General features: G+C 31.6%; 4 protein-coding genes across 9 annotated transcripts; 2 read left to right on the top strand and 2 right to left on the bottom strand.

The window, feature by feature from the left end:
* Positions 1–577: 577 nt before the first annotated feature.
* LOC101214758 (hypothetical protein) lies at positions 578–3,503 on the top strand. Of its 2 annotated transcripts, none has more exons than XM_004150052.3 (3): positions 578–722; positions 1,773–1,983; positions 3,145–3,503. In XM_004150052.3, exons 2-3 carry the CDS (start codon positions 1,807–1,809, stop codon positions 3,199–3,201), a joined length of 234 nt encoding a protein of 77 aa, XP_004150100.1. In that variant the 5' UTR covers positions 578–722; positions 1,773–1,806; the 3' UTR covers positions 3,202–3,503. The 2 variants fall into 2 exon arrangements, with proteins under 2 accessions (XP_004150100.1, XP_004150101.1); XM_004150053.3 differs by having other exon boundaries at positions 622–841.
* A 257-nt stretch (positions 3,504–3,760) lies between these two features.
* Positions 3,761–7,043, bottom strand: LOC101214515 (transmembrane protein 184C). Of its 3 annotated transcripts, XM_031883038.1 has the most exons (6): positions 6,873–7,043; positions 6,736–6,793; positions 5,989–6,290; positions 5,777–5,899; positions 4,906–5,196; positions 3,761–4,200 (listed from the first exon to the last, which is right to left on the bottom strand). In XM_031883038.1, exons 3-6 carry the CDS (start codon positions 6,235–6,237, stop codon positions 3,991–3,993), a joined length of 873 nt encoding a protein of 290 aa, XP_031738898.1. In that variant the 5' UTR covers positions 6,238–6,290; positions 6,736–6,793; positions 6,873–7,043; the 3' UTR covers positions 3,761–3,990. The 3 variants fall into 3 exon arrangements, with proteins under 3 accessions (XP_031738898.1, XP_011652383.1, XP_011652384.1); XM_011654081.2 differs by having other exon boundaries at positions 6,736–6,910; XM_011654082.2 differs by lacking the exons at positions 6,736–6,793; positions 6,873–7,043 and adding an exon at positions 6,455–6,471.
* Positions 7,044–9,944: 2,901 nt separating this feature from the next.
* Positions 9,945–15,466, bottom strand: LOC101215148 (uncharacterized protein YnbB). Of its 3 annotated transcripts, none has more exons than XM_031881779.1 (12): positions 15,204–15,466; positions 14,647–14,829; positions 14,297–14,407; positions 14,155–14,217; positions 13,950–14,063; positions 13,714–13,863; positions 13,219–13,296; positions 12,933–13,154; positions 12,759–12,845; positions 12,033–12,152; positions 11,663–11,755; positions 9,945–10,213 (listed from the first exon to the last, which is right to left on the bottom strand). In XM_031881779.1, exons 1-12 carry the CDS (start codon positions 15,354–15,356, stop codon positions 10,154–10,156), a joined length of 1,434 nt encoding a protein of 477 aa, XP_031737639.1. In that variant the 5' UTR covers positions 15,357–15,466; the 3' UTR covers positions 9,945–10,153. The 3 variants fall into 3 exon arrangements, with proteins under 3 accessions (XP_031737639.1, XP_004150102.1, XP_031737640.1); XM_004150054.3 differs by having other exon boundaries at positions 14,647–14,760; positions 15,204–15,462; XM_031881780.1 differs by lacking the exon at positions 14,647–14,829 and having other exon boundaries at positions 15,204–15,465.
* An 8,233-nt stretch (positions 15,467–23,699) lies between these two features.
* On the top strand, positions 23,700–26,553 carry LOC101215392 (protein ULTRAPETALA 2). The gene is made up of 3 exons (XM_004150055.3): positions 23,700–24,159; positions 25,549–25,873; positions 26,166–26,553. Exons 1-3 carry the CDS (start codon positions 23,928–23,930, stop codon positions 26,338–26,340), a joined length of 732 nt encoding a protein of 243 aa, XP_004150103.3. The 5' UTR covers positions 23,700–23,927; the 3' UTR covers positions 26,341–26,553.
* Positions 26,554–26,682: the final 129 nt, after the last annotated feature.

The following is a 26,682-nucleotide window of genomic DNA, read 5'->3' on the forward strand; positions in this document are numbered from 1 at the left end:
TATCTCCCCTATTTTACCAACAATTTTACCACTAGGTTAACCCATGATGATTTAGTGAATCATGTTACGAAACTCATTTCTATGTTATAAAGATGATTCATGGCATTTGAGGTACGCTAAAATACATTTTATACTCTCTACTCTTCGACTCTCAAAATTATCACTAGCTTGATTGTCGGAGTGTTGGTGAGTCAAATATACCACATTGATGCTAGTTTTTCTTCTATTTTGAAGGGTAATAGCTCGATTTCTCCCCATAATTATAAATGCACAGTTGGTACCAAATTTAAGTATCAAGAGTTACCATTTATTTAAATCATTTAGTATATAAATCAAATGGTGTTGGTCATGTCCATTTAAATGAATGACGTACCTGTTATTTTGATCAAATATCAATGAAGGCATTGATAAAATGTTGAATACTTCAAAAAATTATATAAAAAATCATTATTAAATAATAAATATTATAGCTTTTTTTAACAAATTAATTTTTTTTTTTTGGTTATCTATTATTTCTCTCCATATGTGATTTTACGTAAACAAATTTATCACATAAATCATGAAAATATATGAGATTCAGTGCCCATTAAAAAATGTAGAAATGCGATAAATATCACCGACTAACCGAATAAAACCGAAGACGAGAAAGTAAAATATTGGAACCATAAAACGACGTGGTTTCTTGCAATAGCTATCCCGGAGATTTTGCCCTGCCGCCGCCGGTGAGTTCTTTAGATTTTCTTTTTCTTTAGCTTTCTTTATAGGCTCAATCCACAGTTTTCTGTTTGGTTCCCGAGAAGAGATCCTGAATTATTTTTTTTCTCGACGCAGAAAAAACTAGGTAAATATTGATTTTGAATTTTATATTTCTTGAGTTTTATTTCCAATCCTTCTCTCTCTCTTGTGATGTGGAATTGCATGTATCCATTTGAAGCCTTATCGTATCGTAATTCTCAGGAAATAGGAGATGGCTGATTTTTCAGTGAATGAACATGGAATTGGCTGTATTTAGGATTTTATTATATCATATTCTTTAATTTGGTTTACTTTTCATGTGGGGGAGCTGTTCTTGAGTTCAGTTTTTCACTAAATATATGATCGGAGAACAGTTTAGGCAGGAAATTTAAGTGAATGAAGTTGAGAAGCCTCCTATAGTTCAATATTGAGAATGATTATCTATCTGTCTGTTCATTTGTTGCCCGAACATTTTTAGTCCCAAAAGTCAAATCGTTGCATGGTATGAAGTACAAGAACGTCGTCGTTAAAGATGGTTTAGAACGAAAAGACTATATTAGAGCGAAACTTCAAGGAGCTAGGAATGAGTTTAAGTTTTTTAATTAAATGGTAGCTGTAGTACTTGTTAAGATTTTCATTTCATTATCAGATTATTAAGTGTTTACTTTTCTTGATATTGAAATTAAAGCTAAACAGTGTAGTGATTTCACTCTTGATAAGGTTTTCAATAATAAGGAGCTCAGGATGAGTTTAAGCTTCTCAATTAGATTAGAGCTGCAGTGCTTGTTAAGGTTTCCATCATCAGAGATTAAGTGTGTGGTTTTGTAGTTATTGAGATTAAAGTTAAACAGCGTTATGATTTGACTTCCATTTTGGAATTTTTTTTCTTCTGGCATTATTTGATGGGGATGATCTTGATCCAGGTGCAGCAATTGTTATTTCTGCATTTACTGTTTCTTTATTGATTGTGATATGTACATCTGTATATTAATATCAAACTATCTTTGTATGTTTTGATGGGTCGGTTTATTACAAAGGCCATTTCTAGATTATCTGGTTCATTAACGGACAATGGAAGATAAAGTCAATGTCCCAACTAAAAGAGATTGGAAACAAATGGGACATGAAGGGGCAACTGTAGCTGTTCATGAAGAAATGAAACGAGTGCAACAGTTTCCTTCTAACAGTACCTATGCTACTCATCGTTTGCGGATTTTAAACAAAATTCTGCAGCTTTTATCAATTCAGGTTTGTATCATGAAACAGAAGAAATCATTTGGTCAGTTTGTGTTAATAATTGGTGTAGTAGAAGTGGGGTAATGTGGGGTTTTTTGTTCAAATATTGAGATTAAGATTAGATTCCACAAATACGACAAGGACTTATTTTTTAAAAAAAAAATATTTAGGACATAGACATGACAAAGATACACAAGAATGTTAAAATATATATATTACTTTTATACCAGAAAGAAATTCGAAGTCGGTGAATCAAAGTTTATTATATTTTCTCGTGTGTCTATTTAGTATACTTAACTAGTGTTTGACACATTGGACCTACTTTGATTTTCTACAACTAATTTCTAGCACATCTATGACACTAACATGTCCTCAAGTGTAGGAGTATCTAAATTTCACATTCATTTTAAAGCTTGTACTGATTTGAATTCTTTGTAGTGCAGTGGTATTATTTTTTGCAATTTGTAAATAAGTACATCTTTTGTGGGGAGGGGTGTTGGTTTGGGTGAGAGGAACAATAAAACTTTTTCAAGGTTCGGGAGATCTCCGGGTGAAGTTTTGTCCTCTGTAAGATTCAATGTGTCCATATGCTTCAGTTACAAAACCCTTTTAAGTATCCGTTAGGTTTTATTTTTCTAGAAGTGGTTCTTTTTATAGTTTGCCACCCTTTTTGTTAGCTTATTTTTGTATGCCATTGTATTTTTCGTTTGTTCTCAAACTGGGTTATCCATTAAAAAAAGAAAAAGATGAGTGAAGCACAGCTTTTCATACTTTTATCTAAGTTTTCAGAGATTTAGAATTTGACTGTACAGTTGATTGTGACAAACTTGCTGGAGATTATGCTAAGTTTATGTATCACCTATTCATCTTAAGTTTCTCTTCAATGAAGAAATGGATTGCTAATGATGATCCCATTGCTATGCTATTGCTATACGTTTACTCCATATAAAGCTTCAAATTCAATTTAACGATTTTCTCTCAGTCCATTTTCAGTTCATGCAGTGCTGAATTCATCACCAAAACAATCTTAGTTTAGTTTATTCCTAAGAGTATATACACCACAATCTTAATGTGTGCTGTTGTTCTCGTGGTTGCTTGAATTGCAAAATATGATGAACATTGCTATATGATATCTGATATGATTGTGTTTGTTTGCTCGTTTTCTTTTGTCAGAGAACTCTATCTCAGGAAGAGGAACTGGAGTTGCTGTTTTCTGGGCTTTCCTTGTGATAAGTTGTAGCTAGAGAATGGCTGGTACAGTTTCACTTCTCTATACAAATACAATTACAGAATGAAAGGTGGTTAGGATTTTGTTGGTCATCCTCGGTATATCATAACCATATCGTATATGTTTCTGTATCAATATCCTTAAATGCTTATCAGATGCCCTCCTAGGGACAATATCCTTAATCCTTAAATGTTTAAGTTGCAAAATGAACAATCAATGTGATTATCCCTTTCACTTTCATCTCCCATCGATGATCATTTCATTTGCATTATTTTAATCATGCAAGCCATGTATTATTAAGGAAGTCTCAAACCATTGAATGTATGTGTTTTACTTTTTATCCACCAAAATCTTTAACAACTAACATTAAGTTTATACTATCGACCGGTCAAGGTTAATCATATGTAGAACATTGAACAGAATGTTTACATTCATACTATTATTAGTAGTAGTCATTAGTTGTCGTCGTCATCATTATTAATAAGACAGGATGGTCCATTTATGCTGCAAGTATTGAGACAGAAACACAAAACAAGCAAACGTAACAGCAAACAAGAGGGATAGGAAGCCAAAAGTGAAGGAAGTTTGTATACCAGAAAGCTCGATTCGACTAAGTATACACCACAACAATATTGCCTACAACGCCGTAATAGCCAAAATAGAGTTTCCATATATAAAACTCAATATTTCACACATAAATGATGGAAGTTCGAAATCTATCTACCATTATGGCTGATTTATTATCAAGTACTCGTCTAAATTGATGCATATTACCGAACCAAAGTGGGGTTTCACTGTTCCTTCTTCTCCACTTTAGATTTTGCTGCAGATTTAGATTTGTAAGGGCTAGCACTATATGCAGACATCTGAATCATTGCAAAGAAAACCATCTCCACACAAACAAGAGTATTTTGTAAGGCTTCATTTATGTGCTCAACATCAAACCAAGCATGTTCTGCCTTGATTATGCCCACTGCAGCAAGCATCTCAAGAACAATTCCCTGAAAAAGAAAACCACGATTTAAGTTGTTTTAGTTTGAAACCTGAAATATTTGTTTCAATAATAGATTACCTCGATGCATAGATCAGCAAATAAGACGATTGGTCATTTTCTAATCGGTGAGAATTATACTTGAACTATTGTTTATTAAGACTTGCAAAGGATGTAAAAATGTTGCTACAAAATTACAAGAGTAAAGATAGAGCATTGTCTTTCATTGACTAAATAAATCGAACTTCACATCCAATTAATGACTGAAGGACGGATGCCAAAAGAAGTCAGTTAAGCTACTACAACCAAATAATCAATCAGACCCCAGTAACCTATAAAGAGATTCTAGAGTACGATATTTGGATGCAAAAGCGAGTTTCCAGAGCACACGGATGAAATGAAATGAACAGTTCCATTTAAAAGAAAAGGTATGCAGTTTCCAGAGAGAAAATGAAATGCAATGGAATGTGAGTCATGATTTTCGATATAAAAATCAACTAGATTCATAGGCATACAATTTATACAATGAACAGAAAGAAAGTAAAGAAATTCCATGAGGTAAATCACCAAAACGGTAACCGATAAGTACATTTCTCTATGCCCAGTCACAAGTGGCTGGTTCTAAATTTTGGAAAGAGAGTGAGATTTTAACTACAACTAAATTTTGGATGTTTAAGCTTAAATGAAAATCTGAGAAAATCGGATGAGAAATTACCTGCCAAAAGCAGAAAAAGACAATCCCTTTGATGCACAAGAACTTTGCGAGGGGGCTATGTGGTTTCAACTCCTTATCAAATACATGATAGAAGATCACCAGGGAATACAATGCAAGCGACACAGAGACATTTAATATGATAGTAAATGTCCAACTGACCCAGTCTGGATATACATCAATTAGTTGAAGAGAAATCATCAAGATGGAACATACAGGACGAATCACAACAAATTGATACGTCCAGTTCTTGAGAAGCTTCAATGTGTGATGATTCAACCGAGCACTGTGAGGCTGCATTGGATAAGTCAACATTCAGAGTCATTCTTTGATCATCCAATGAAACCCAAAGAAATGAAGTGATTGGTTTAGTTTTACTAAGCGTAAACTTAAGAAATATTTATGACATCAAACTAATCATATTCCAAATGTTCGCAAAGTTAACTAACAAAATACTCGGAGAATGTATAAGTACGAACAATTCCAGGGCTAACTTTGATCATGGATAAAACTAAATTTCATGTTAGCGTTGAAATCGTTTAACATCAGAATACCCAAGGACAAAATAGTCCAACATGATATCTAGTTATATTGTTAAAAGGTTTAATCAGTCCGTTTGACCATCTCATCATCATTGCCAATTGAGTTGTATTAGTTTTTTACAACTGATCAGAGTCAAAATTCATTTGTAATGAGAAGATAAAAGAAGAATGAAATGTTTCAAGAAGCATAGTAGCAAATAAGGACCTTGATGCGTCATATGTTTCTAGCACCAACAACATGTCATGATATTTTGAATTTACATGAAAATCAAAATAATGACCCGGTATAACCTTTTTTAGTACGTGGACAGAGAAGAAGGGAAAAACCTTACCTGGAAGAGGGTCATCGGAAAAGTATGGTGGATTTCTCTACCTTTGATCTCATCTGGCACAATGTTTTTGCTTATGGATATATTCAAGTAGCTGTAGAGCAAACTCAAGAACTTAGATATAACCTACAAGGAAAAACTAGGAAGTTACAGCAACAAAAAAAAAAAAAAAACAATCTTTCATTTCCAAAAGTTCTGCGGGATCAAAATCTTACCAAAGCCTCATAACATTCCTTGATTGATTCCAAGAACAAAAAGAAAGTACTGCTTGCCATAAATTCCAACAGACCAATGTAGGAGATACCAGCATATAAAGGAGCCATAAGAATTATAATAACAATGGCCTTTTGTTCCGCTGGTTTTTTCCAGTTAGAGAGATGTTGGGTAAGGAGCCATAGAGAAAAAATTCCAGTGAGAACAACAGAGGAAGTAACTCCAAGAAAAATCATGTGTCCATAATCCATTGTGATTGCTGATATGTTAACCACTGATGTCACCAAGAAATGGGATCTGCAGACTGAAATGTAGCTTAATCAGCATCCAAAAGCAGAATCAACTCAGTGTATTTCTAGAGCAAAGAGTTGAATTTGAAGTATCACTCTTTAGTAAATGACAGAAGAAAATTAATTGAGTTTATTAAACACTCAAAAAACTCAAATGAAAACAAATTCATAGGCTCACAATTGCTTTGAATTACTGTCTTGACTTGTAAATGTAACCTACCACATACATATTACTTGATGAGATAAATAAATAAAAATATATATATATAGACAAACATACAGAGACAAAATAAGTGAAACAAATTAGAAGATGAAAGGTATGAATCCGTAATGATGAAGAGAGAAAAGAGTAAGATCCAAGAGTTGGAAAGTTTGAAGTAGAAAAAGCGAAACGAAGTAAAAAGAAATACATAAGCGATCCACTCAGAATGGAAGAAGAAAAAGCAAAAGAAATCTTACGAGATTGAGAGCTGTCTGTTTAGGTGGGTATTGGAGAATCAGAAGGTTTGATTGAATCCTAGAAATTGTGGGAAAGAAGAGGAAAAAGTTATTGTTTAGGAAGGAAAGATAAAACAATTGAAAGAATAGAGAAGTACGTTTGTGGATGATTTTCCGTATCGTCAACGTGAAGCTCGTGTGTGCATCCATCGTGTTCATCGACTCTCTCTTTGGAAAATCCAAACCGACGACGTATCGTTCACTAAATTTCAATGTGGCCGACCTCCACCCGCCAATTGTTAATTACCATGTTACCCAAAATTCACTCTACCCTATTTTATGAAAATGTTCTCTCACTTTCCAAATTTTATAAAATGGATTTTTCTAAAAAAATATATAATAAATTGTCAAAATATTTAGATCAGAATAATTTTGAAAACAGAAAAAAAAATCACTTGTCCAAAATAAAAAATATAAAAAATGCGATTAATCGGCCACACGTGAGCGTGTAACCCTTCTTCTAAGCGATAGTGTAGGAAATAACACGATCGTGTAATTTTTTTAAAAAATGAGAAAAATGTTTCAAATCTAAAAGATCATGTTTACTAAGCGATCATTTAGATCATATCAAAATGATATTTAAACAATCTTGATATTCTGGAAGATGTACGGTAAAAAATAATGAGAAGGTGAAGAAAGAAAGATAATAAAAATAGAAAAAATTAAATCTTGGAAGTGAAGCTCAAAATATAAAAGTTGAATAAATCACAAAGAAGGAGAAAGAGAAATAACTTAGAGAAAGAGAATGTGATAAATTTTTCTTATTCACTCCTACACACGTTTATTCTATCTAAGATAAATTTTAAAAATATCTTCAATAACTAGCTTCCTCATTTGAAATAATCTTAGTCGTATTAAATAAATATTGTTTTTTTTTTGCCAATTTATGATTATTCAAATGGAATATATAACCTACACTGTTAAATTAAAAGTTATATATTTTGTAAATATGATACAAAAAATAGTTATTAGGAGAATTCAACTCTAATCCTTGCATTTGCTATTGGACGTTGAGGTACCCTACATAGATACATTAAAGCAAAGACAATTGATAACGTGTACAAATACCCGTTATTATAATATTTTTTATTAGAATAATGAGATCAAAGCACATAAGAAGATGATCAGAATGCGTAACTTATGTTGTAAATACATTTACATGAACGTTATGCCTGTTTTACACAATTCACATGTTTAAACACATGATGAGTAGAAAGGAGGAAACTAGTGAATTGAAGGGGACATCTCGCGTAAGAATTACACGATGAGAACTCATTTGGCGATTAACATCTCTAGGCGAGGGACCACGTCATCATGTGAGGAAGGTTTACTAGAAGACAAGAATGATAGTTTGAGTTGATGTGACTTCACGAGGTTGCAATCGGCGCTGACAATCTTGGAAGAGTAGAAGTTTTCCGCCAAAAGTTGTCTATAAAAAGACTTCATCCTCACAAAGGAGAGAGAGGCATGAATGGGCCAAAGTTTAGAGAGAATGGCAGAAAGGAATAGTCTTTCAGCCGACTATAAAAAAATTATTCTTCTTCTCCGATGAGACGGTAAGTGACAGCTTAGAGTCGCTTAGAGTCTGAATGGAGAAGAAGTTCATCTCCCCGCTCCCCCTAACTTGTATTTTTTTTCTATTCTTTTGTCTTACATTTTTTTATTCTCTATGTAATATTCATATTGTTCATATTGTACCATGGTCGAAGGTCCATGTTTATACATTTTCAATCCATCATATCTCTATTTTTCATCGGTCAATGTGTTATTGATAGTTTAGGTTGTTGATAAGTTTTGATAGGAAGCTTCACTTATTAGTCTTATCCCGTTATTTGAGTTATTTTCATCGTTTGGCCGGTGTAAGTCACCAACTACCCGAAAGGATAAGTAGCAAGGACAAGACTAACACGCACAAAGAAGAGTTTCTCCTTCCCTTGCAAAACAACTTCCATCATTTGTATCCCGAAAGGTGAACAAGTGTGAGCACTAAGCACCGAGAGGTTGCTGCCTTTAATCGCGAAGTGTTATACGTCTCATAAGTGAACTCTTCTAGATATATCTTACATAAACACTCTTAGTCATGTGGATCCTAAAAGGTGACCATGTGTGGCGTTTAATAACTCTGAGAGGAGCAAGCCTTAATCATAAGATGGTTGAGTAAGCTATATCGCATTGAGGCTATCACCTTAACTTTAATCGTGTTATAATGCATAGACATTCTTTCACTCTTTCTCACATACAAGCTAGTTTACATTTTCATCTCACCATCCGCATTCCCTTTTCACTAAATTCTCTAGGTGTACATAAATACATAGATTTCTTATATTCTTTCTACTATTTATTTGATTCTTTCATACCGCCTAATTGATAAGTAGATTTTAGAACAAAAATCTTATATCAAGTTTCTATGTTCGACCCTAAGTCACCCAAGGTAAACTTACTGTTTCGCTTATACTTGGACAAATGAATGAAAATTCTATAGTCGTGCGATGAAGAGGCACATAGTGAATAATTCGCATACAATAATCATGACCAATGACTGATCGAATAGAACCTACCTTGCATACTCAAAGCTCCACAACCAACAACTAAGCCTCACTACACCTTATTTTGGACCAATACAAATATTTCAACTTTTAGTACACAACTCACAAAACCACACCACCAAAAAATGGATTGTGAAAGTTGCCAAAAGATTTTAAAAATCACCTAAAAAATGATTGTAGGCTATGTTTGAAAATACTAGTTGGACAGTGATTTCAGAAAAATAAATTTAAGTAAAATTAAAGTTGTAAAATTAATTCTTAAATAAATTTATATCGTGTACAAAACTTATTTAGAATTGAATTTCAATCCTCATATATTTTTTAAAATTAATTTAGAATATCCTAATTAGTAATTGTATTATCTATCTGAAAAATAGTTATGGTAAAATTTTATTTTGATTGTCAATATGAATTTAGCTCAACTGACACTTGTATGTTTACGTGAACAAGGTCCTGGGTTTAAATCCTCATCCCAACATTTATTACAATACCTTTGCAAAAAAAATTATATTTCTATATTTTTATTTTGGTTTAATTCTTAAATGCACGGATGATATATAAATATATTAAAAGTAAATTCCAAACTCATACAATGGTTTGCATTATTAAAAATTTAATAGCAAATGATGTTAATAGTGTTTTTCTTTCAATATTTAGAATTAAAAAGAGAAAAGATTTCATAGAAGCCTAGCCAACAATATTTTACACACAAAAAATTAATTAGATAGTCAATAACTTAAGTTGGGATTGAATAGGAGTGGGAGAAAAAGTAATGAGAAAATAAAGAAAAAATGTGAATGACTTAAATGCAGCACCAACTATATTTATATATATTATAGAGATTTCAAAACCTCTCCAAGTACTAAGCCCCATTGGGTCCAATGCGATCCACCCTGCACCACAAAATTTCAACTTTATGTCAGCCACTTCAATGCATCATTCATTATGGATTCATTCATTGAATTCATATTCAACTTTTCTATCAAACAAACTAATATTGGGTTACTTCACAAAATTAAATGTTTCTTATTCTCTCTCAATTTTCAATTCTAATTTTATGTAGTCTTCCAACTACTGTTAATCAAATGATGGCTCACCAAATGAACTAGATAGATTTATTTATTTATTTAAGAAAAATAAACTTTTAGTCCCCTATTTTAGAAATAGATCTCTTTAGTTTCCACGTTAAAAAAAAAAAAAATCTCATTTGGTCCCTTTAGTTTCCAAAATATGAGTTTTAAAAAATAAATTACTTTATCATCTTATTTTAAATAATATATAGAATAACTTCTAAAATTCATATCATTTCTAAAACTATATTTTTCTAATTTTAAATATCATATAATTATTTTTAAAAAATCAAACATAAAATACTTCACCACATGAACTATTTTTTAAAACTGAATGACAAAAGATACATTTTAAACACTCAAGAACCAAATTAGTCTATTAAATTAGTCAAACTTGGGTAACAAAAATGTCTACTTTTAAAATTCATACACCAAAAGCATATATTCATCTAAACTTCAAGACTAAAAATGTAGTTTTTTTTTTAATTTTTGGTTTCTAAACTATTAAATTGTTCATTTTAGTCGTTGAACTTTTAGATTTGCACCATCCTAATTTACCGATCTTTAAAATGTCCGTCTTTATTCCCCACATTTTCAAAAAACAAAAAACAAAAAACAAAATAAAAACATCTTAGATTTTACCTCTATTTCTTTTCTTTTTTGTTTCTTCTAAAAAAATCAATGACATAGCGGAGTATGTATACTGGACAAGTAAATATGAGCATGGTTTCAAACCAAATTGGTTCAATATTAACATTGAGCAATTGGATACTAGGGGCAAAAATAATATGACAGGGACTAAAATAGTTTTATATATATATAAGTTTGGAGTCAAAAATAGACATTTTGAAAATTTAAGTACCAAAATAAAATAAACTAGAAGGTTTAAACTAAAACTGATATTCAAAAAATTCAAATACCAAAATGAAACAAACTTGAAAGTTCATATAAATTCTAAACTTATTCGGTTAACTTATCGGCTTAGTCGCCAAAACTTCTATGATTGTGTTTTAATATGATCCTAAACTTTAAAAAATTTCTAATAGTTCTTGGACTTTTAGTTTCCTGTGTAACAAATTCAACTTTCAATTTTATGTCCTATGCACCCTAAATTTTAAAAAATGTCTTAACCTATTAAAAAAATTCTAAAGTTTAAGGTTCAACCAAATGCAAACTTGAAAATTCATGGACGAACTAACCTTATGACTAAAGTTGAATTAAAAATAACAATGTCACAAACCTGATTTTAAATTACCCAAAAATGGCACAAACCTGGCAAAAAACTGCAAATGGTTCTCTCAGAGGTCCATCACAAGAAAGCTCACTTGTGCTTCCATCGATGAAAGTTCCATCAGCAAAGATCACCTGTTGTTATGTATGGTATGGTTCAAAAATAAAAAATAATAATTAAAAATAACAATGTCATTGAAGTTTTTACAGTCTTTTTTTTAATCACAAGTAACAATCGTTAGAACTGAGGAAGTTTCAATCAAAATTTGATTTTAGTTTTACTCAGTAGTCATCATCTTCTACTAGTTTGATGTGAAAAACTTTTACTTACATGCTACTATTAGGAAGGAAAAAGAAAGAAGTTTCGTGAAAATATTAAGATTTAATAAATGTAGAGAAGTTATGGCTATACCTCTGATGCATATCCAGGAGTTGTTCCTGGAACTGGTTTGGTGAAGGAAGCAACAGGAGAGCTTCTCTGTACAGCCTCGCAGAATGCAAGCAAAACTTCACGACTTCCTAGTTGTACAGCCTGAATGAGATATAAGAATTCATAAAATGTAATCATACACTATATTTTATGAAGCACTGACACAAATACGAAAGGATACAGTTATATTGTATACATACAATCACTGAAATACAATACAAAAAGCAACACCAAAAATCAGAAATATTGAAATACAATAGAAAAAGGAAAGGTTGGTAGCACACTGGAGTTGAGATCAATTAGAGAAGAAGATTAGAGGGAGAAATATAGAGATAAATGAAAAACTTCTTCAATAATTCAGTTGAAGATATTCAAGTGGGTTATACTTTGGTGCGATTTTGTGCAGACTAACCCTGAAGATGAAGGTTAGATTATCATTATTCTAAGGTTTGCTTTTTAGTTTCTTTTTCTTTTAGTTTTAAGCCGAGCAGTGGGCTTTTTAATTAAGTTGCTTAGTTTTAGGTTGGGAAAGATTAAATGAGCTGCTTTTCTTTTTTTAAGGAAGAGGTCTATCTCCTTCATGTACTGGAAAGGGACACACGTGCATTTTTTGAGGGAAAAAACCCCATATTGTGTATCAAATACATATATGCAATACCAATTCTTTGCCTCATGAAGCATTTATGGAGAAAGTGAAGCGAAGGAAACCTGTACAGTGTCATGGCGGGGGGCACGTGGAAGTGGCTGCACTTTGTAGCCTTTTGATTGCATGACTTCAGCTATTAGGATCATTCCCTGATATCAAGAAACGATGGATAGTAACCTTCAATTTCACTCCAAAAAAATTCAACCTGAGAGAACTAGGAAGAAGAATCAAAATACCTTGACTGCCTCACCAACCATTTGAGGTGAAAGGAATAATCCTTGAAAAAAAGTCCTCATGATATCACCAGGGGTAGAGCCCGAATCCACCCCCAAGCCGGGTGCTGATAAACGAGCTGCAGCCGCTTTCACCCATTTGGCTCGACCTGCAATGTATCCACCACAAGGTGCAAGCGTTCCACCAGGATTTTTAATCAAACTTCCTGCAATTAAATCCGCACCCTTCCAACCATTACAGATAGAAATGCTATTCATCAACAGGAGAAAGGAGCTTGAGATCACTTACCACAGTTGGAGGTTCAGTGGTTTCCACAAATTCTCCATAACAGTTATCCACCATCACCAAGCAATCAGGGTTTTGCATCTGAAAATATTAGCAAATGTATTTTATTTACTGGATAAATCACTTTTAATATAAAAAGAAAAATAATAATATATAAATTTGTTTATTAAAAAAAACCAGAGAGATGAGAAAGTAGAGAAATTGGAGGGTAAGTGAAAATTAGAGAGACTAGAGTAAGTTTCAGAGATTATTGAGGAAAAGATAAAGACAGCAGAAGCAATATTTACGATCTCAATAGTAGGCAAGATGTCATTCTGAAATATCTAATATTCAACCCGGTTACTTGGGATCTGAAGTAAATTCAGAAAATGTTTAGGGAAGGGAGGACACTTTATCTGTGAATGACGAACACTTAAAATTACAACGAGAATTGGCTACAAAAATGACTGTCCACTCAATCTAACTCCAAAAGTTATGATATGCAATCAAAAGACATACCTTGATCAGTCTAATTGCTTTTCCTATTTCATCAACACTTAAACTTCGTCGCCAAGAATAACCACATGACCTTTGTATGAGCGCACATTTTGTTTGAGGTTTCAAAGCTCTTGCAAGTTCTTCCCAGTCAAGTCCACCGTCCTCAGCAAGCTGAACAAAATAGCCAAAAATTCAATATGATAAAGTTTGAAACCATGCAACATATCTCTTTATATGTATGGATTCTAGTAGCTTACTGGAACTTCTCGATACTCCACTCCAAAATCTTTCAAGGAACCCAGACCCTGAGAATCTCTTTTCCCAATGACCTCCTCAAGTGTGTCATATGGAGCACCAGCTACTGCCAAAAGCTGATGGTTAAATTAGTTTAAACCATATTCAACCTTTAGAGATAAATCACAAGATGAAAAATGAATAGATTTATTACTAAGTTATACTCACCTCATCCCCTGGCCTCAAAAGCGCAAATAAAGCACACGTAATAGCATGAGTACCTGAGAAAAACTGACGAGAGCACAATCATAAATACCAAACTTAGCAACTACTTCTAAACATAAATATAAAGTTAACAACTGCTGGAAACCTGTGATCGGACCATTGCAGATTCTGCTCCAACTATCTCAGCAAAAGCATTGTCAAGTGCCTCGCGTCCTCCAGCTTCGTCATGACCATAACCAGTGGATCCTCCAAAATGCTGGTTGTGAAATTTTAAGAAACGCCACTCATCAATGAAGTGAAGTGAAATACTCATCGCTTCACAAGAAACAAATAAGCCAAGGAGACTGATAATATGTGTACTTTCACAAGATTTTTCAAATCAGTTATATAAAAAATGATGTACAACCACATCAAATAGATTATAAATTCGTTTTACATTGTGAAATATTGCTTTGCAATAATTTATCTAAATGCGCATAGAATTGATTTACTGACATGAGATCCTAATCGAACATTCTGAAAGGCTTTGAGAACTTTAGCAGAATTACGTGCCACCAAATCATCCACTGCCCTGAATTCATACTGCAAGGAGTCTACCGCCCTAACAACCTGCTGATCAACACTTGATACTAAGCAGCCAGAGACGATATTTAATGTATAGAAAGATCTACATGCTACCTACAAGAACTGAATTCTAGCTTAATTCAATAGTTTTCAACATTGGATCCCTTCCATAATAAATGTGACATTACAAGAATTGCAAGAAGAAAACAGGATCTTATCAGTGTCACCCGTAATTTTCGACATGGAGATATATCCATAAATTGGATATCTATTGATATCTTTTATGAATGCTGATAAAATATTTTTAAAAATGTCACCTATTCAGTTCAATAGTAATAGAAATACTAATAACAACATTCACAACTTTGGAAGCCGATAGATTAGGCATTAGAGAGATTGGGGTTCCAAGCCATTAGGGAAACAGGAACTTTGGAAGAAAGCAAAATGCAATTAGAAAGGGAGAAAGGAGTGAGAAGTATTGTTGTTACCTCCGGAGAAAATGGTGTGTCGGAAGTGTAAGGTTTAGGATGAAAGTTAAGGGGTAAGGAAGTGCGGGAGCGAAGGGTTGCTGCCGGAACAAGAAGGGAAGCTGTGAAATTAGGGGAGGGATGAGAAAGGATAGAGAAGGATAAGCCCCACATCTTCCACAAACTCACCAACTTCGTCTTCAAAATCAGACAAAATCACCCAAAACACAAAAATAACAATATGATTCACATTCACCTCTTTCTCTAAATTTATTTGTTGGCCACAATTTTGCATATGAAATATCACACCTTTAATCTCAATATTTAAACCTCTTTTTCCATATATTTTCTATCTTCCCTTCCCAACAACAACCAAACCAAATTTCAATAATTTTATAACTACAAATGTTTTAACATTTTGCTTACATATGCTTAGAAAGAAGGTGAAAAATCACATGAAAATAAGTGTTCGTTTCCACATAAATATAATATAAATAAAAATATTATTTACGCATAAAAATATTATGTGATTGCATCGTCGGCATACCTTGATCATCAACATATGTGATCGTTAATGTTAAATGAATGATTGCTTGCATTAACAGCATATGGATCACTCAATTATCGTTTTGCAATTTTTGTTTTGCTCATATCTTCGTCGATACAACTCAGTTTTTGCTAAATCATGACTCATTTTTTGAAAAATTTCTTGTGTTGTTGTTGCATGCAAATTTTTGGTACCTCTTCCATATATATATATTGCAATCACACAAGTTTAGGTTTAGAAATTGGGCAAAGTTTATACAATCCACACAAGACCCTTTAAAATCAAATCCCATTTTACTTTAAGTTGAGTTTTAAAGTGCTTTTTTTTTTCTTTTTTAGGCGATTTTATAGTTAATTAACAACTCAATAATCAATAATGAAGAACTATCTTTAATAATCCATAATCACCCCGAATACAAATATACTTTTCATAGGCTACACCTTTTATCCCACTGATGAAGAACTATCGACTTTCTATCTTTATCACAAAATAGTTGGGGATTTCATACCTTCAATAGCGTTACTGATGATAGACATTTACATAAAAGAACCTCTTCAAATATGACAATAATATGGAGGAATTGATGGTCAATGGTGTAACGCTTGAGATTAGGAGGGTGACATGAATGAACCGGTATCACATATGAATGAGAGAGATCCTGAGAACATGAAAGTAATGTTAAGAAATACTTAAAATAATTAAAAGTTAATACATATACCAACAATGTACACCTTCCTTTTTGATAACTTGATCGTAAGAACTTCAAATAACTAGTTAACAAAGTAATGTGGTCGAAAGATATCATGACGAGGCTTCATGAAATATGGTACGTATAAATTAAAAAATATATATTATTATTTTATACACGGTTGATAAATAGTTTCTTCATTTTTCTTTTATTATAATTGTCTTTCAAAGTTTTTAATCTTGTATGTATATGAAATTATTATAATTGTATGTTATATTATTGATCAAAAGTTTTGTAACAATCTTCCTAACAAGAGACTTTGTTTTTTTATAGCCCAACAATGGAAATGAAAGCATCATATCAAAACTATTCAACTGAAGACGAAGAGGCATTATTTGCAAAAGAGAATAAAATGATTTAAATCATGATAATGAATGGTACTAGATCGATCGTCAAAGTTTATAACATACATATATGTGAGTCTAATTGACTATCCATAAACATTTCAATGATGAACTTTTATTTTTATTCATCATTTTCACAAATTCATAATTTTGCAGATATGATGGTTTGTGGCATCCATCATTCAACTTGAAGCACATACAAATCTTTCTTCATTTGTATTGTAGTGTAAGTGAAAAATAGATAAATGTCAATCTTTCCATTGATTTAGTTTAGAGATGACCTATATATAAATGACCAAATTCTTTTCAATAAGTAAAATTATTATTGGAATGAGTCAGAGGAGAGAGCTAAAGATTGTGTCATTTCCATCAACAAACTATTTACACTGAATTTGTATTTGAAGTAAACACTTAGATTCTAGAAAATAGTTTCAAATACAGGTGTCCTTTTTACATGATTAAAATTGTGCATGATATAAAATGTAATGAAGTAATTAAATTTGAATATCAATGAATGAAAAATTGAAAACAACTATGAAAAGAAGTGTTCTATAAGAGAATGTTTTTCTTTTTATGAGTTATAGAACTTTACATTTTTAATAAAAATACCCTACATATATGCTTCACATAAAGAAAAATTTAGTGAAAATATCTACCTATATATAAAACATATATATATATAAGGTAATTTGATTTCTTTCTCTCAGAGGGGACATGGTGTCGTTATAAATTTGTATATTAATTATGTTTTCTACTAAATATACAAAATTTTGTAAGCATATTGTAAATATATATTTTTCGTGCCTTAATTTAAAAAAAAGTCTGCCAATTGCTTCAACTTCTCACCCATTGTTATTGTAAGTATAAAACGACATAAACTAAAGTTTTCAAAGACTATAAGCAAACAAAATCTCTGGAGTATAATGTGATTTTTTTTTAAAGATTCATTTCAATAGATGCAATAACAAATAGATAAGAAAGACAGCATGAACTTAACTCAATTGGCATATATGTACTTGCGCGCAAGAGGTCGTCGGTTCAACTTCTCACTCCTACATTTAATTACAATACATTTCCATAATTTTTTATTTTATTTTAATAAATTTCACCACTATAATAATTATACAAATTTCACCGCTCTGAGTGTGATTGTTTCATACATATTTTGCACATATTTTTATGCCTCAAGTGCAAGCAACTTTGATTTGTTGGCTTCTTCTTCAACATTGCAATAGCATGGATTTCCAATAGTGCCATCAATATTGAAATTATTGTCTTTAAATTTTTCATATAAACTTCCATAATTTCCACCAACAATTTTTCGTACAACAATTTAAAATTGTTCATGAGATTTATGTGATATTAATCACCAAACATTTGTGAAACAAAGTAAATAATTTTACCAAACAAGTTCTCACAAAATAAAATTAAATAAACCAACATATAAAACTGGAGACATTATTCTTTTAGGCTTGAAATGTAAAATGTCACGAGAACATTAGGCTTAATACAATATGCATACACAATGTACAAAAATAAGCCAATAATGATAGAAATATTACAATATTTATAACTTATTATCAAATATACACTTGTATTAATACAAAATTAGTGCAGAACATCAAACAATAATCCACTACACATATGTCAAACGGTGAACTCATGTAAAATTTATATAAGTGGATTATTTTTTTCTTTTATTAAAATCTTGCCAAAGGGAAAAACTCAAATGTCATTTTCTAAGATTGTTAATTATATACTAATTAAAGTACATAACAACCCACTAAAATTTAGAATCACTTGAAACACTTCATGCAAATATTGGTCCAATGAAAACTAAAAATAATATTCATGATTTGCACACAGAACACCATTGTGGAATAATATACATATATATGAAATTCTAAAACAGAATCAACATGATCCAACAGCAAATCGATATATGAATATTTCCTCAATTTCTCAATTTTAGTAATTTGAAATCTCATGAAAGATAAATAACGAGGTTTTCAATATTATCATAAAAGATAAATTTGTCTTAAGATTATTGACAGTATTATCAAATTGTTATGAAGATTATCATCACAAATTTATAGAAACTCGTGTATGCATTATAGATTTGAGCCCAATGAATTCATATTGTCTCCTTAAAACAAATTTACTCAATCTAGTGCTTGAGTTTTGAGAGTAATTGTCTCTTAGAATATAAGATATCAACTTCCTTCTAAAAGTAGTACCCCGTCTAGAAGATCAACAAACGAAACTTTGTGGATCAACCCAACGTCAAGATTATGGATAATAAAAAGAAATGTTTTTATAACCAAATAGAAAATGATTTATTTATACACTTATTCGTGGCCATTCGAAAAGTCGGGTCTTTTTCTATAATTTAGTTATTAATTTTCATGATGTGATGCGTCCACTCATGATGCATCAATTCATGAAGAAACACAAACAATTACCATTTATTCCAACAAGTTCTATGATGAGAAATGAGCAAGGATGAAATGGAATGACAAAATGGGACAATATATATAGTTGGAGATGAGATTATTAAATGATGCCACGAAGACTTTGCAACCAAAAAATTCCAAGAATCCCTTAAAATGACGGACTCAGTTGAGAACACAAATCAGAAGAAAAATGATCCATATCAAAAGCAAATTTGATAGTCACAATTAGTACATGAAAATCTACTAACTACAGTAAATACACCATAGATATGAAGAGACTACTTTTAAAAATAAGAGAGAGATATGAACAAAACCATCAGCAAGAGAATATAAATTATGAAGGAGTCAACCATAATTAGAACAATAATGAGGAAAAGAAAATAAAATTTTAGAACAGAAGTACCAATGAAAATTTTCAGCAAAGAATGCACAATGGTAATTTTCAGCAAACACTGAACAACCAATATCCTCAAATATAACAACAAATAAATGCAAGGCAACTGCAAGAAATCAGAATAATTTTGATGCCAAAAACAATGTCGACAAAAGGGTGTTGACCACCTTTCACCGACGCAACATTGCTGGCATTAGTGAAAAATCATTTCGACGTCGCAGAAAGTTTAAAATTAAATTTAATATCTTCAATTTCCAACGTCATTTAATATCTTCAATTTTCGTGACACGACGTCGGGAAGGAAAGGGCTCCTGACGTTTTCGAAGACGAACAAGAAAGTTCACTCTATTTCTTTCCCCTTCAACACACAAGGGGTTGTAAAATGAAAGAAGAGAAAGAGGGAGAGGAGGAGATCCATACTGTCGTTCGTCCTTCTTTGTCGCCGCCACCATTAGAGTGTCATCTTCCCCTCTTTCTCCTCTGTCACTATTTCTCACTCTCCCTCCCTCCTTTCCTCCACTTTCTCTCTCCCTCTCTGAATCGCCCATCTGCCTTTCTCATTCTTGCTACTTTCTCTCTTTCTCTCTAAATCGTTCAACTTCGTCCCTTCTTCAATTTATTAGCGAGTTTCTTTTGATTTGTCTCCTTCTTGACTCTTTAATTAGAGATTGATCGAACTTCCAAGTTTAGTCTCTCGATGGATTAATCATTATAAATCATCTCTAAATTGAATTTGTTTTTTGAAATATTGGGAAGTAAAAGAATGGAATGGTGAATGTCGACGTGAGCAAATGAATGGTGAAAAAATAACAGAGACATGAAAAACCATAAAAAATTTGTAAATGGACCTCATCATCGAAAAATAAAGTTAGAGTGAAATCGAGAACCTCTAGCCCTATTGTGCTCATAAATCTCCAATGCCCACTCTTGAATGTAGCATCTGTCTATTCTTAGGCACTAGGGTAGAGATGCAGGAGTGGCAAGAGAAAGTCTGCGGGCGATAAGGATATTTCTTGCATGTTCACCGAGAAGACTCTTCTTCAAACATGCAAGGAACTGTTTGGGAGGCAAGGTGAAAGCCCAACCATTCAACGAAGCCAAAGAGAGGAATGAAAAGGGTTTTAGAGGCAATGCGTGTGCCAACGCTCAACTGTAATCTGTATATTCTTGTTGACAAGAGGTCTCGGGTTCAAATCTACATCCACATTTATTACAATACCTTTGCAAAAAAAAAACCTTCAACGAAACGAATGACACAAATTTCAAAGATTTGGAGAGAAAGAGAACCCCATTAGGAGAAGAAATCGAACATAACAAAAAAGAACGAAATAACTTCGAAGATGAAAACGACCACAAACCCAAACCCAATCGTTTTGGAGAGGAAGACGAAAAGAGAAGTGGGAGTAGAGGAAGAACACGAGAAGCATGAGGAAGTTTAAGGATGAAGTAAAAATGGATTACCGTGGATTTCGGGGAGGGTTACAGCGATGAAGGAAAAATTGGGAGGCTATATGGATAAATGGGCTATTATGGAAACCCTAAAACTAGAGTTTCCATAATATAGGCCCAAACAAGAAGTGAACTATTATAACACTCTATATATATTTAAGAAAACATGGGTTGATTTTTCATAATATGGGCCCAAACAAGGAGTGGGCTATTATAACACACTCTATATATATTTAAGAAAACGTGGGTTTCATGTATTTGTTGAAGAGACGTAATTAATTCAATTTAACCAAATTTGAGTTTTTCGATGCATTTTGGTTTAAATCAAACGTATAAAGCAAAAGAGGAAAATGTGTCTCTCGACTTTATTGCGTCAACATTCCTAATATGATGTCTAACCGTATTCTTAATGTGCGACACGTCCCTTAATTCATTATAGAGATACATTCATTGTAAATGTACATCTCGTCCAATAATCGCAAAAAAACAACCATTCATTTTTCTAAATTGTTTCAAAAACATTTTTTTCTTTTATTCATCCACCGTTTTCATTTTTTAAATTCAAGTGAAATTCTATATATAAACAAAGCTATATGTTAAGTTTTCAAAACGGGATTTGATTTTTAAAAACCATAAATACAAAAAAATTTATTAGAAAATTGATAAAAATTATATGAACCGAACTAATGTTTATAAACTTAATTAATCTTTTTTTAAAATAATAAAATGAGACTATTATTTTAAAAAAAAGTTAGACAAATTTTATAAATTTACTAGTGATATTGGATTCCACGAAGAATTCAAGTGTGTTTAAGCTATAGTGTGGAAGTTTGGAGAGTAAAAAAAGTTCAAAAGTTCTTTTTTTAAAAAAAAAAGAAAAAAAAAAAAAGAAGCCAATGGATAATAATTTGATTCTTTTTAAGCCATTTTAAAATATATGTGATTTTGCTTCCTTCTAATTTCTTATTATTGTATTCACGTTTTCTTAATAAAATATTTGTCAAATTCTAAAACAAAAGAAACAAGTATTTAAAAATTATTTTTAAAAATTGTGTTTGATACTCCTTTTATTTTTTAAATGTGAAGCTTATAAAAACAGTACTTAAATTGCTCGGAAAGTTACTGCAAATAAAAAAGATATTTACAAACTTTTGGATCCTATCGATTTGAAAATTTTATAATATATCAGTTATTAGCGACAGATATGAAATTTTGCTATATTTTGTAAATATTTTGGTTTAGGTGGTTATATTTTAAAATACCCTTGATTTCTCTATGAGATAAACTATTGTATTCAAACATTTTTTTAAAGAAAAACAAATAACAACAAGGGTTTTTTCTCAAAAATAGAAAAAATTCCATAAATTATTAACACTTCAAATAACAAAATCACTAAAAGACAAATTCATTATACTTTATTTTTCTATAAGAGTAAACATTTTGTCAAATGTACGTTCTATTTTTTACAATACTTCTAACAAATAAATTGAAAAGTGACATGACAATTTATAATTGGTCCAAAAATATTTCTGATCAATTTTTAAAAAAATTATATTGGTCTTGTTTGGTAACAATTTATTTTTTAATTAAACTTATAGATACTACTCTCACCTCTAAATTTTTTCACTTGTTATTTACATTTTAGGGATGACCTTAGGTTCTCCCTAAGACAGAGACTCCCTCTGTGAAGAACTTGTGCTCCCTTCAAGTTTATGAGGCTCCCTGTCACATTGTGTTGTTTATTTTCCATTGAACAAAATCCCCTTTGTTCTTTGAATTACTTATGCTCTCTCTAAGCTTAGATAATCTTTTCTCAATGAATCACATTTGGAAAATAGTAAGGAGAATGAAGTGTGTCTTTCAATACATGTAATGTTCCTTTCTTCTAGCACAAGTTGAAACAACTACAACAAGATAATACAAATGTTGTTCTTAAGCCAAATTGAACGAACCATCCTAACCAAAGGACTAAGTGTGTCCTTTAAATATGCATAGTGAAATCATAGTAACCAACAACCTTAACGTTTATAGCAACCATCCATAGAATAAAGGAAGATGTCAATATAGGAGAAATTGAAAAGAAAACCACCGATAAAGAAAGTGTCTTGCAAATAAACATGTGTGTAGAACATCACATTTTTTAAACAACAACGATATAATGAAATTTTTTGATATCTGAAGTCATAAAACAAATATTGTCAATCTTATAAAACCAAATAACTTCAAATAAATCTATCACTGTACTTATAGGTAGAGTTGTTTTTTTCTTGAGATATTAACAATTTCAATTCATACATTAATTTGAAACAATACTTTAATGGGTTTTTCAAGTTCAAACGCATTTTTTGAAACTTTTTACTAGTTCAAGATATTTTAAAACAAAACTTTAATCGTTTCATCTAAAATTAACAGTAAATGTATTTTTTAACTTTTTGTTAGTTTGAGAATATTTTTTAAACTTCTTAAAGTTGAATATTTTTTTATGTAAAATGCAAAATATTTTTTTATAATTTACCCAATGAAATATATATTATCAACCTCGATGTGAAATCATTGCTCTCAAAAATAAAATAAAAGGAAAAAGAAAAAAAAGAAGAAGAAAGAAAGAAGAATAATGAATTTGAGTATTGAGAAACGAAAAGGATAGGAAGTAAATGAGAAAAACCTTTAGTTGTCCGTGCGCTTGTGTTAATTTTGACGTCGAAGAAACAGCCAAATTCTCCGCAACAAAATCCCTTATTTGTATATAAGAGAAGAATATATAAGCATAGGATTATATTATATTATTGTTGGGAGATTGATGAATAATAATGAGATCATCAGAAAGTAAAAGTAATAGTAATGGTAATGGTAATGGTAATTGGGGAATGTTTGAAGAAGAAGAAGTAGAGAAAATGGGAGGATTCGTAAAAGGATCAGATTACATAGAGGTTCATTGTGGATGCACAAGCAAGAAATATGGAGATTTCTGTGGTAAACTTAGGGTTTCTTCTTCTGGTCATTTTCTCATCTTCTGTTTCTGCTCTGATTCCTGTAATGCCGGTAATCTCTCTCTCTCTCTCTCTTTCTCTTCTCTTTTATTAATTCCATTCTCAATCACTTTTTTAAAACTACTTGTTTACTTTAAACCCATTTTGATTACTACTGGCTCATGTGTTTTTAACTTTGGTTTGCTTCCATCTCTGCTGTTTTTTAACTTCGCTTCCATTTCATTCTTTTGTACTTTTTTGCTTTTGTTCTACTTCTAAAAAAATAGAAAATGGAAGAGACTAAAATGGACATTTTCTACACTACTTTATGGATATTTCAGAAGTATTGGAGACTAAAATGAAGAAAGTTAAAAAGAAAAGTACTAACACTGAAATGAACTATGGTTGAATGTTACAAAAGTTCAATTATTAGTTTTTGTTTCAAATGGGGTCTTAGACGGTGATAATGATTTATTGCATGTTTGGATTGAATTTCTAGGGTTTATTAAGTGAAAAAAATGTTTAATAAAACACCCTGAAAGTACATTCAAATTCACCATTGGTTTTTTTTTTTTAATTTACGAGGCCCTACTGACTAAATGCTGATTGAGAAGATATATGTTGAGAACTAAACATACACCTTATTGACTAAAATTACTTTTAATCAGCCTCTTTAATGACTTAAAATGAAAAAAATATTGATGGTAGCAAAATTTTAAAATCAAACATTAATTTGATTTTGATTTTGAATGGTTGAAGTCGTGTTTTGAAGAATCCAGATCATGTTCTCTGGTTCATTATCAATAAATTATCTTTTTTCTAGTTTTGAATTCCCAAAATACTTTTCTTAGTGATTCAAAACTAGTTGCGTTGGTATGAACTTGATGTTAGAAAAGTATAAAACCAAACATCAAATTGATTTTGGAAACTTTTAATTTAAAGGCATGTTTTCAAGTGATCTTTAACCATTATTATTTTATAATTAACCACTCTCAAAATATGCCATTATTATCCACCAGTTCATGCTGTTAATCTTTCATTAAGTTGTTAATATTTGTGATTCACTTTAATTTTAATCATTTTATGTATTGTCGATGTAAGTTAACAATAGAATGAAGAACTAAGAGTGTCAAATTCATGCTATATTTGTTAGAAAAAAAGCAACTGATGAATGAACTTTAATGTATACCAATTTTAAGGCATAAATGTGAATTATGGCCACTCAGTATTTTCATTTATTTACATCTAAAATCTGAGTGGCTACTACATTATACTCTATTACATCCTAACAAATACTTTTAAACAACAAAGTCAATTAAGCAGTAAAAATCTTTAGAGGTAAGGATTGAATTGATGATCCTTTTTTTCCAGGAGGAAAATTAAAGTACAAGAATATAAATGTGTTTTCAAATCCATATATTATTCTTCCTGTTCAGTGTTGTTTTGGGGTTGAAATTATTAGGGAAGATGACTCCAGAGGAGTTTGAGAAGCATTCTCAAAGAGAGGGGATCAAGAAATGGAAGAGCAATATTTGGGTTTCACTTGATGGACTTAAGGTTCCATTGTGGAGAACTTGCTTGCTTAAATACTATAAGCATTCTCAAAATGAGGCCAACTGGACTTCTGGTGCTCTTCGTCGCCGCAACTTCCATCGTGACGAGTTCATCCGCTGCTCTCACTGCAATAAGGAACGACGCTTTCGTCTTCGAACTAGAGATCAATGTCAGATCTACCATAATGCAATCACCAATCAGAGATGGAAGTGTGCTGATCGTCCTTACGACATGTAAGTTATGGATGTCTTGTAATTTGTTCAGAGTTCGTACCAGACTAAACAAGTGAATATTGTTCCTATGAAATAAAAAGTATTAAGTTAAGAAGAATGATTAAGTGCCATCTATACTTCCTTTTTTAACATATCCAGTTTTTGTAGTGAGATGCACATAGAGATTTGTGCAACCTAGAAATCACCTAATTATTTGTTAGTTTAAGCTTCCTAACAAGTAAAGGGGTTGGAATTTTATTTCATTAATAATTGAGTTGCCTTGGATTACAAGTCTTGTCAACCTGCATTTCAGAATAACATGCGAAGACGACGAGGAGCGGGAGAGTCGAAAGAGTAGTCGGGGCTGTCCAAGATCTTCAAAATGTCGAGGCTGCACATCCTGTGTTTGTTTTGGATGTCTTCGATGCCGCTTCTTGGACTGCCATTGCCGCGCTTGCACTGATTATGTGCAGAATACAGCACCTTGAGCTTGCACTACGTATTTGAAATTGAAATTTGAACATGTGACCAGTTTTACAGTTACAGCATACAGCAATCCTTTTCTTTAGTATCAGTGGAAGTTAATTCATATTTTAAATCATGCATGGAATAAAATTGGTGAAAAACTATTCTCCACTTTTATATTGTATTATTTTCTTTTAATATAAGATAAAAATCGAACCTCTATCTTCACGATGGAAGACCATGTCAATTATAGTTAAGTTAAAATTCATTTTGGTTTTATATCAAATAATTAATCTATATATATATACACGTCTATATATGATTACAATGCCAAAACTTGCATCCTTCGGTTGATGAGAAAAGTA

Source organism: Cucumis sativus, chromosome 3 (genome assembly GCF_000004075.3).
Source record: "Cucumis sativus cultivar 9930 chromosome 3, Cucumber_9930_V3, whole genome shotgun sequence".
Classification (NCBI taxonomy): domain Eukaryota; kingdom Viridiplantae; phylum Streptophyta; class Magnoliopsida; order Cucurbitales; family Cucurbitaceae; genus Cucumis; species Cucumis sativus.

Coding starts and splice junctions, on each gene's coding strand:
- LOC101215148 (XM_031881779.1), bottom strand. CDS start 15,356: ATGTGGGGCTTATCCTTCTCTATCCTTTCTCATCCCTCCCCTAATTTC. Junction 13,864..13,949: donor TGGAGTATCGAGAAGTTCCA/GTAAGCTACTAG, acceptor TATTTTGTTCAG/CTTGCTGAGGACGGTGGACT. Junction 13,155..13,218: donor CCACTGAACCTCCAACTGTG/GTAAGTGATCTC, acceptor AATGGTTGGAAG/GGTGCGGATTTAATTGCAGG.
- LOC101215392 (XM_004150055.3), top strand. CDS start 23,928: ATGAGATCATCAGAAAGTAAAAGTAATAGTAATGGTAATGGTAATGGT. Junction 24,160..25,548: donor CTCTGATTCCTGTAATGCCG/GTAATCTCTCTC, acceptor TGAAATTATTAG/GGAAGATGACTCCAGAGGAG. Junction 25,874..26,165: donor GCTGATCGTCCTTACGACAT/GTAAGTTATGGA, acceptor CCTGCATTTCAG/AATAACATGCGAAGACGACG.
- LOC101214515 (XM_031883038.1), bottom strand. CDS start 6,237: ATGGATTATGGACACATGATTTTTCTTGGAGTTACTTCCTCTGTTGTT. Junction 5,900..5,988: donor AGGAATGTTATGAGGCTTTG/GTAAGATTTTGA, acceptor TTTTCCTTGTAG/GTTATATCTAAGTTCTTGAG. Junction 4,201..4,905: donor TCTTTTTCTGCTTTTGGCAG/GTAATTTCTCAT, acceptor TTTCTTTTTCAG/GGAATTGTTCTTGAGATGCT.
- LOC101214758 (XM_004150052.3), top strand. CDS start 1,807: ATGGAAGATAAAGTCAATGTCCCAACTAAAAGAGATTGGAAACAAATG. Junction 1,984..3,144: donor TGCAGCTTTTATCAATTCAG/GTTTGTATCATG, acceptor TTCTTTTGTCAG/AGAACTCTATCTCAGGAAGA.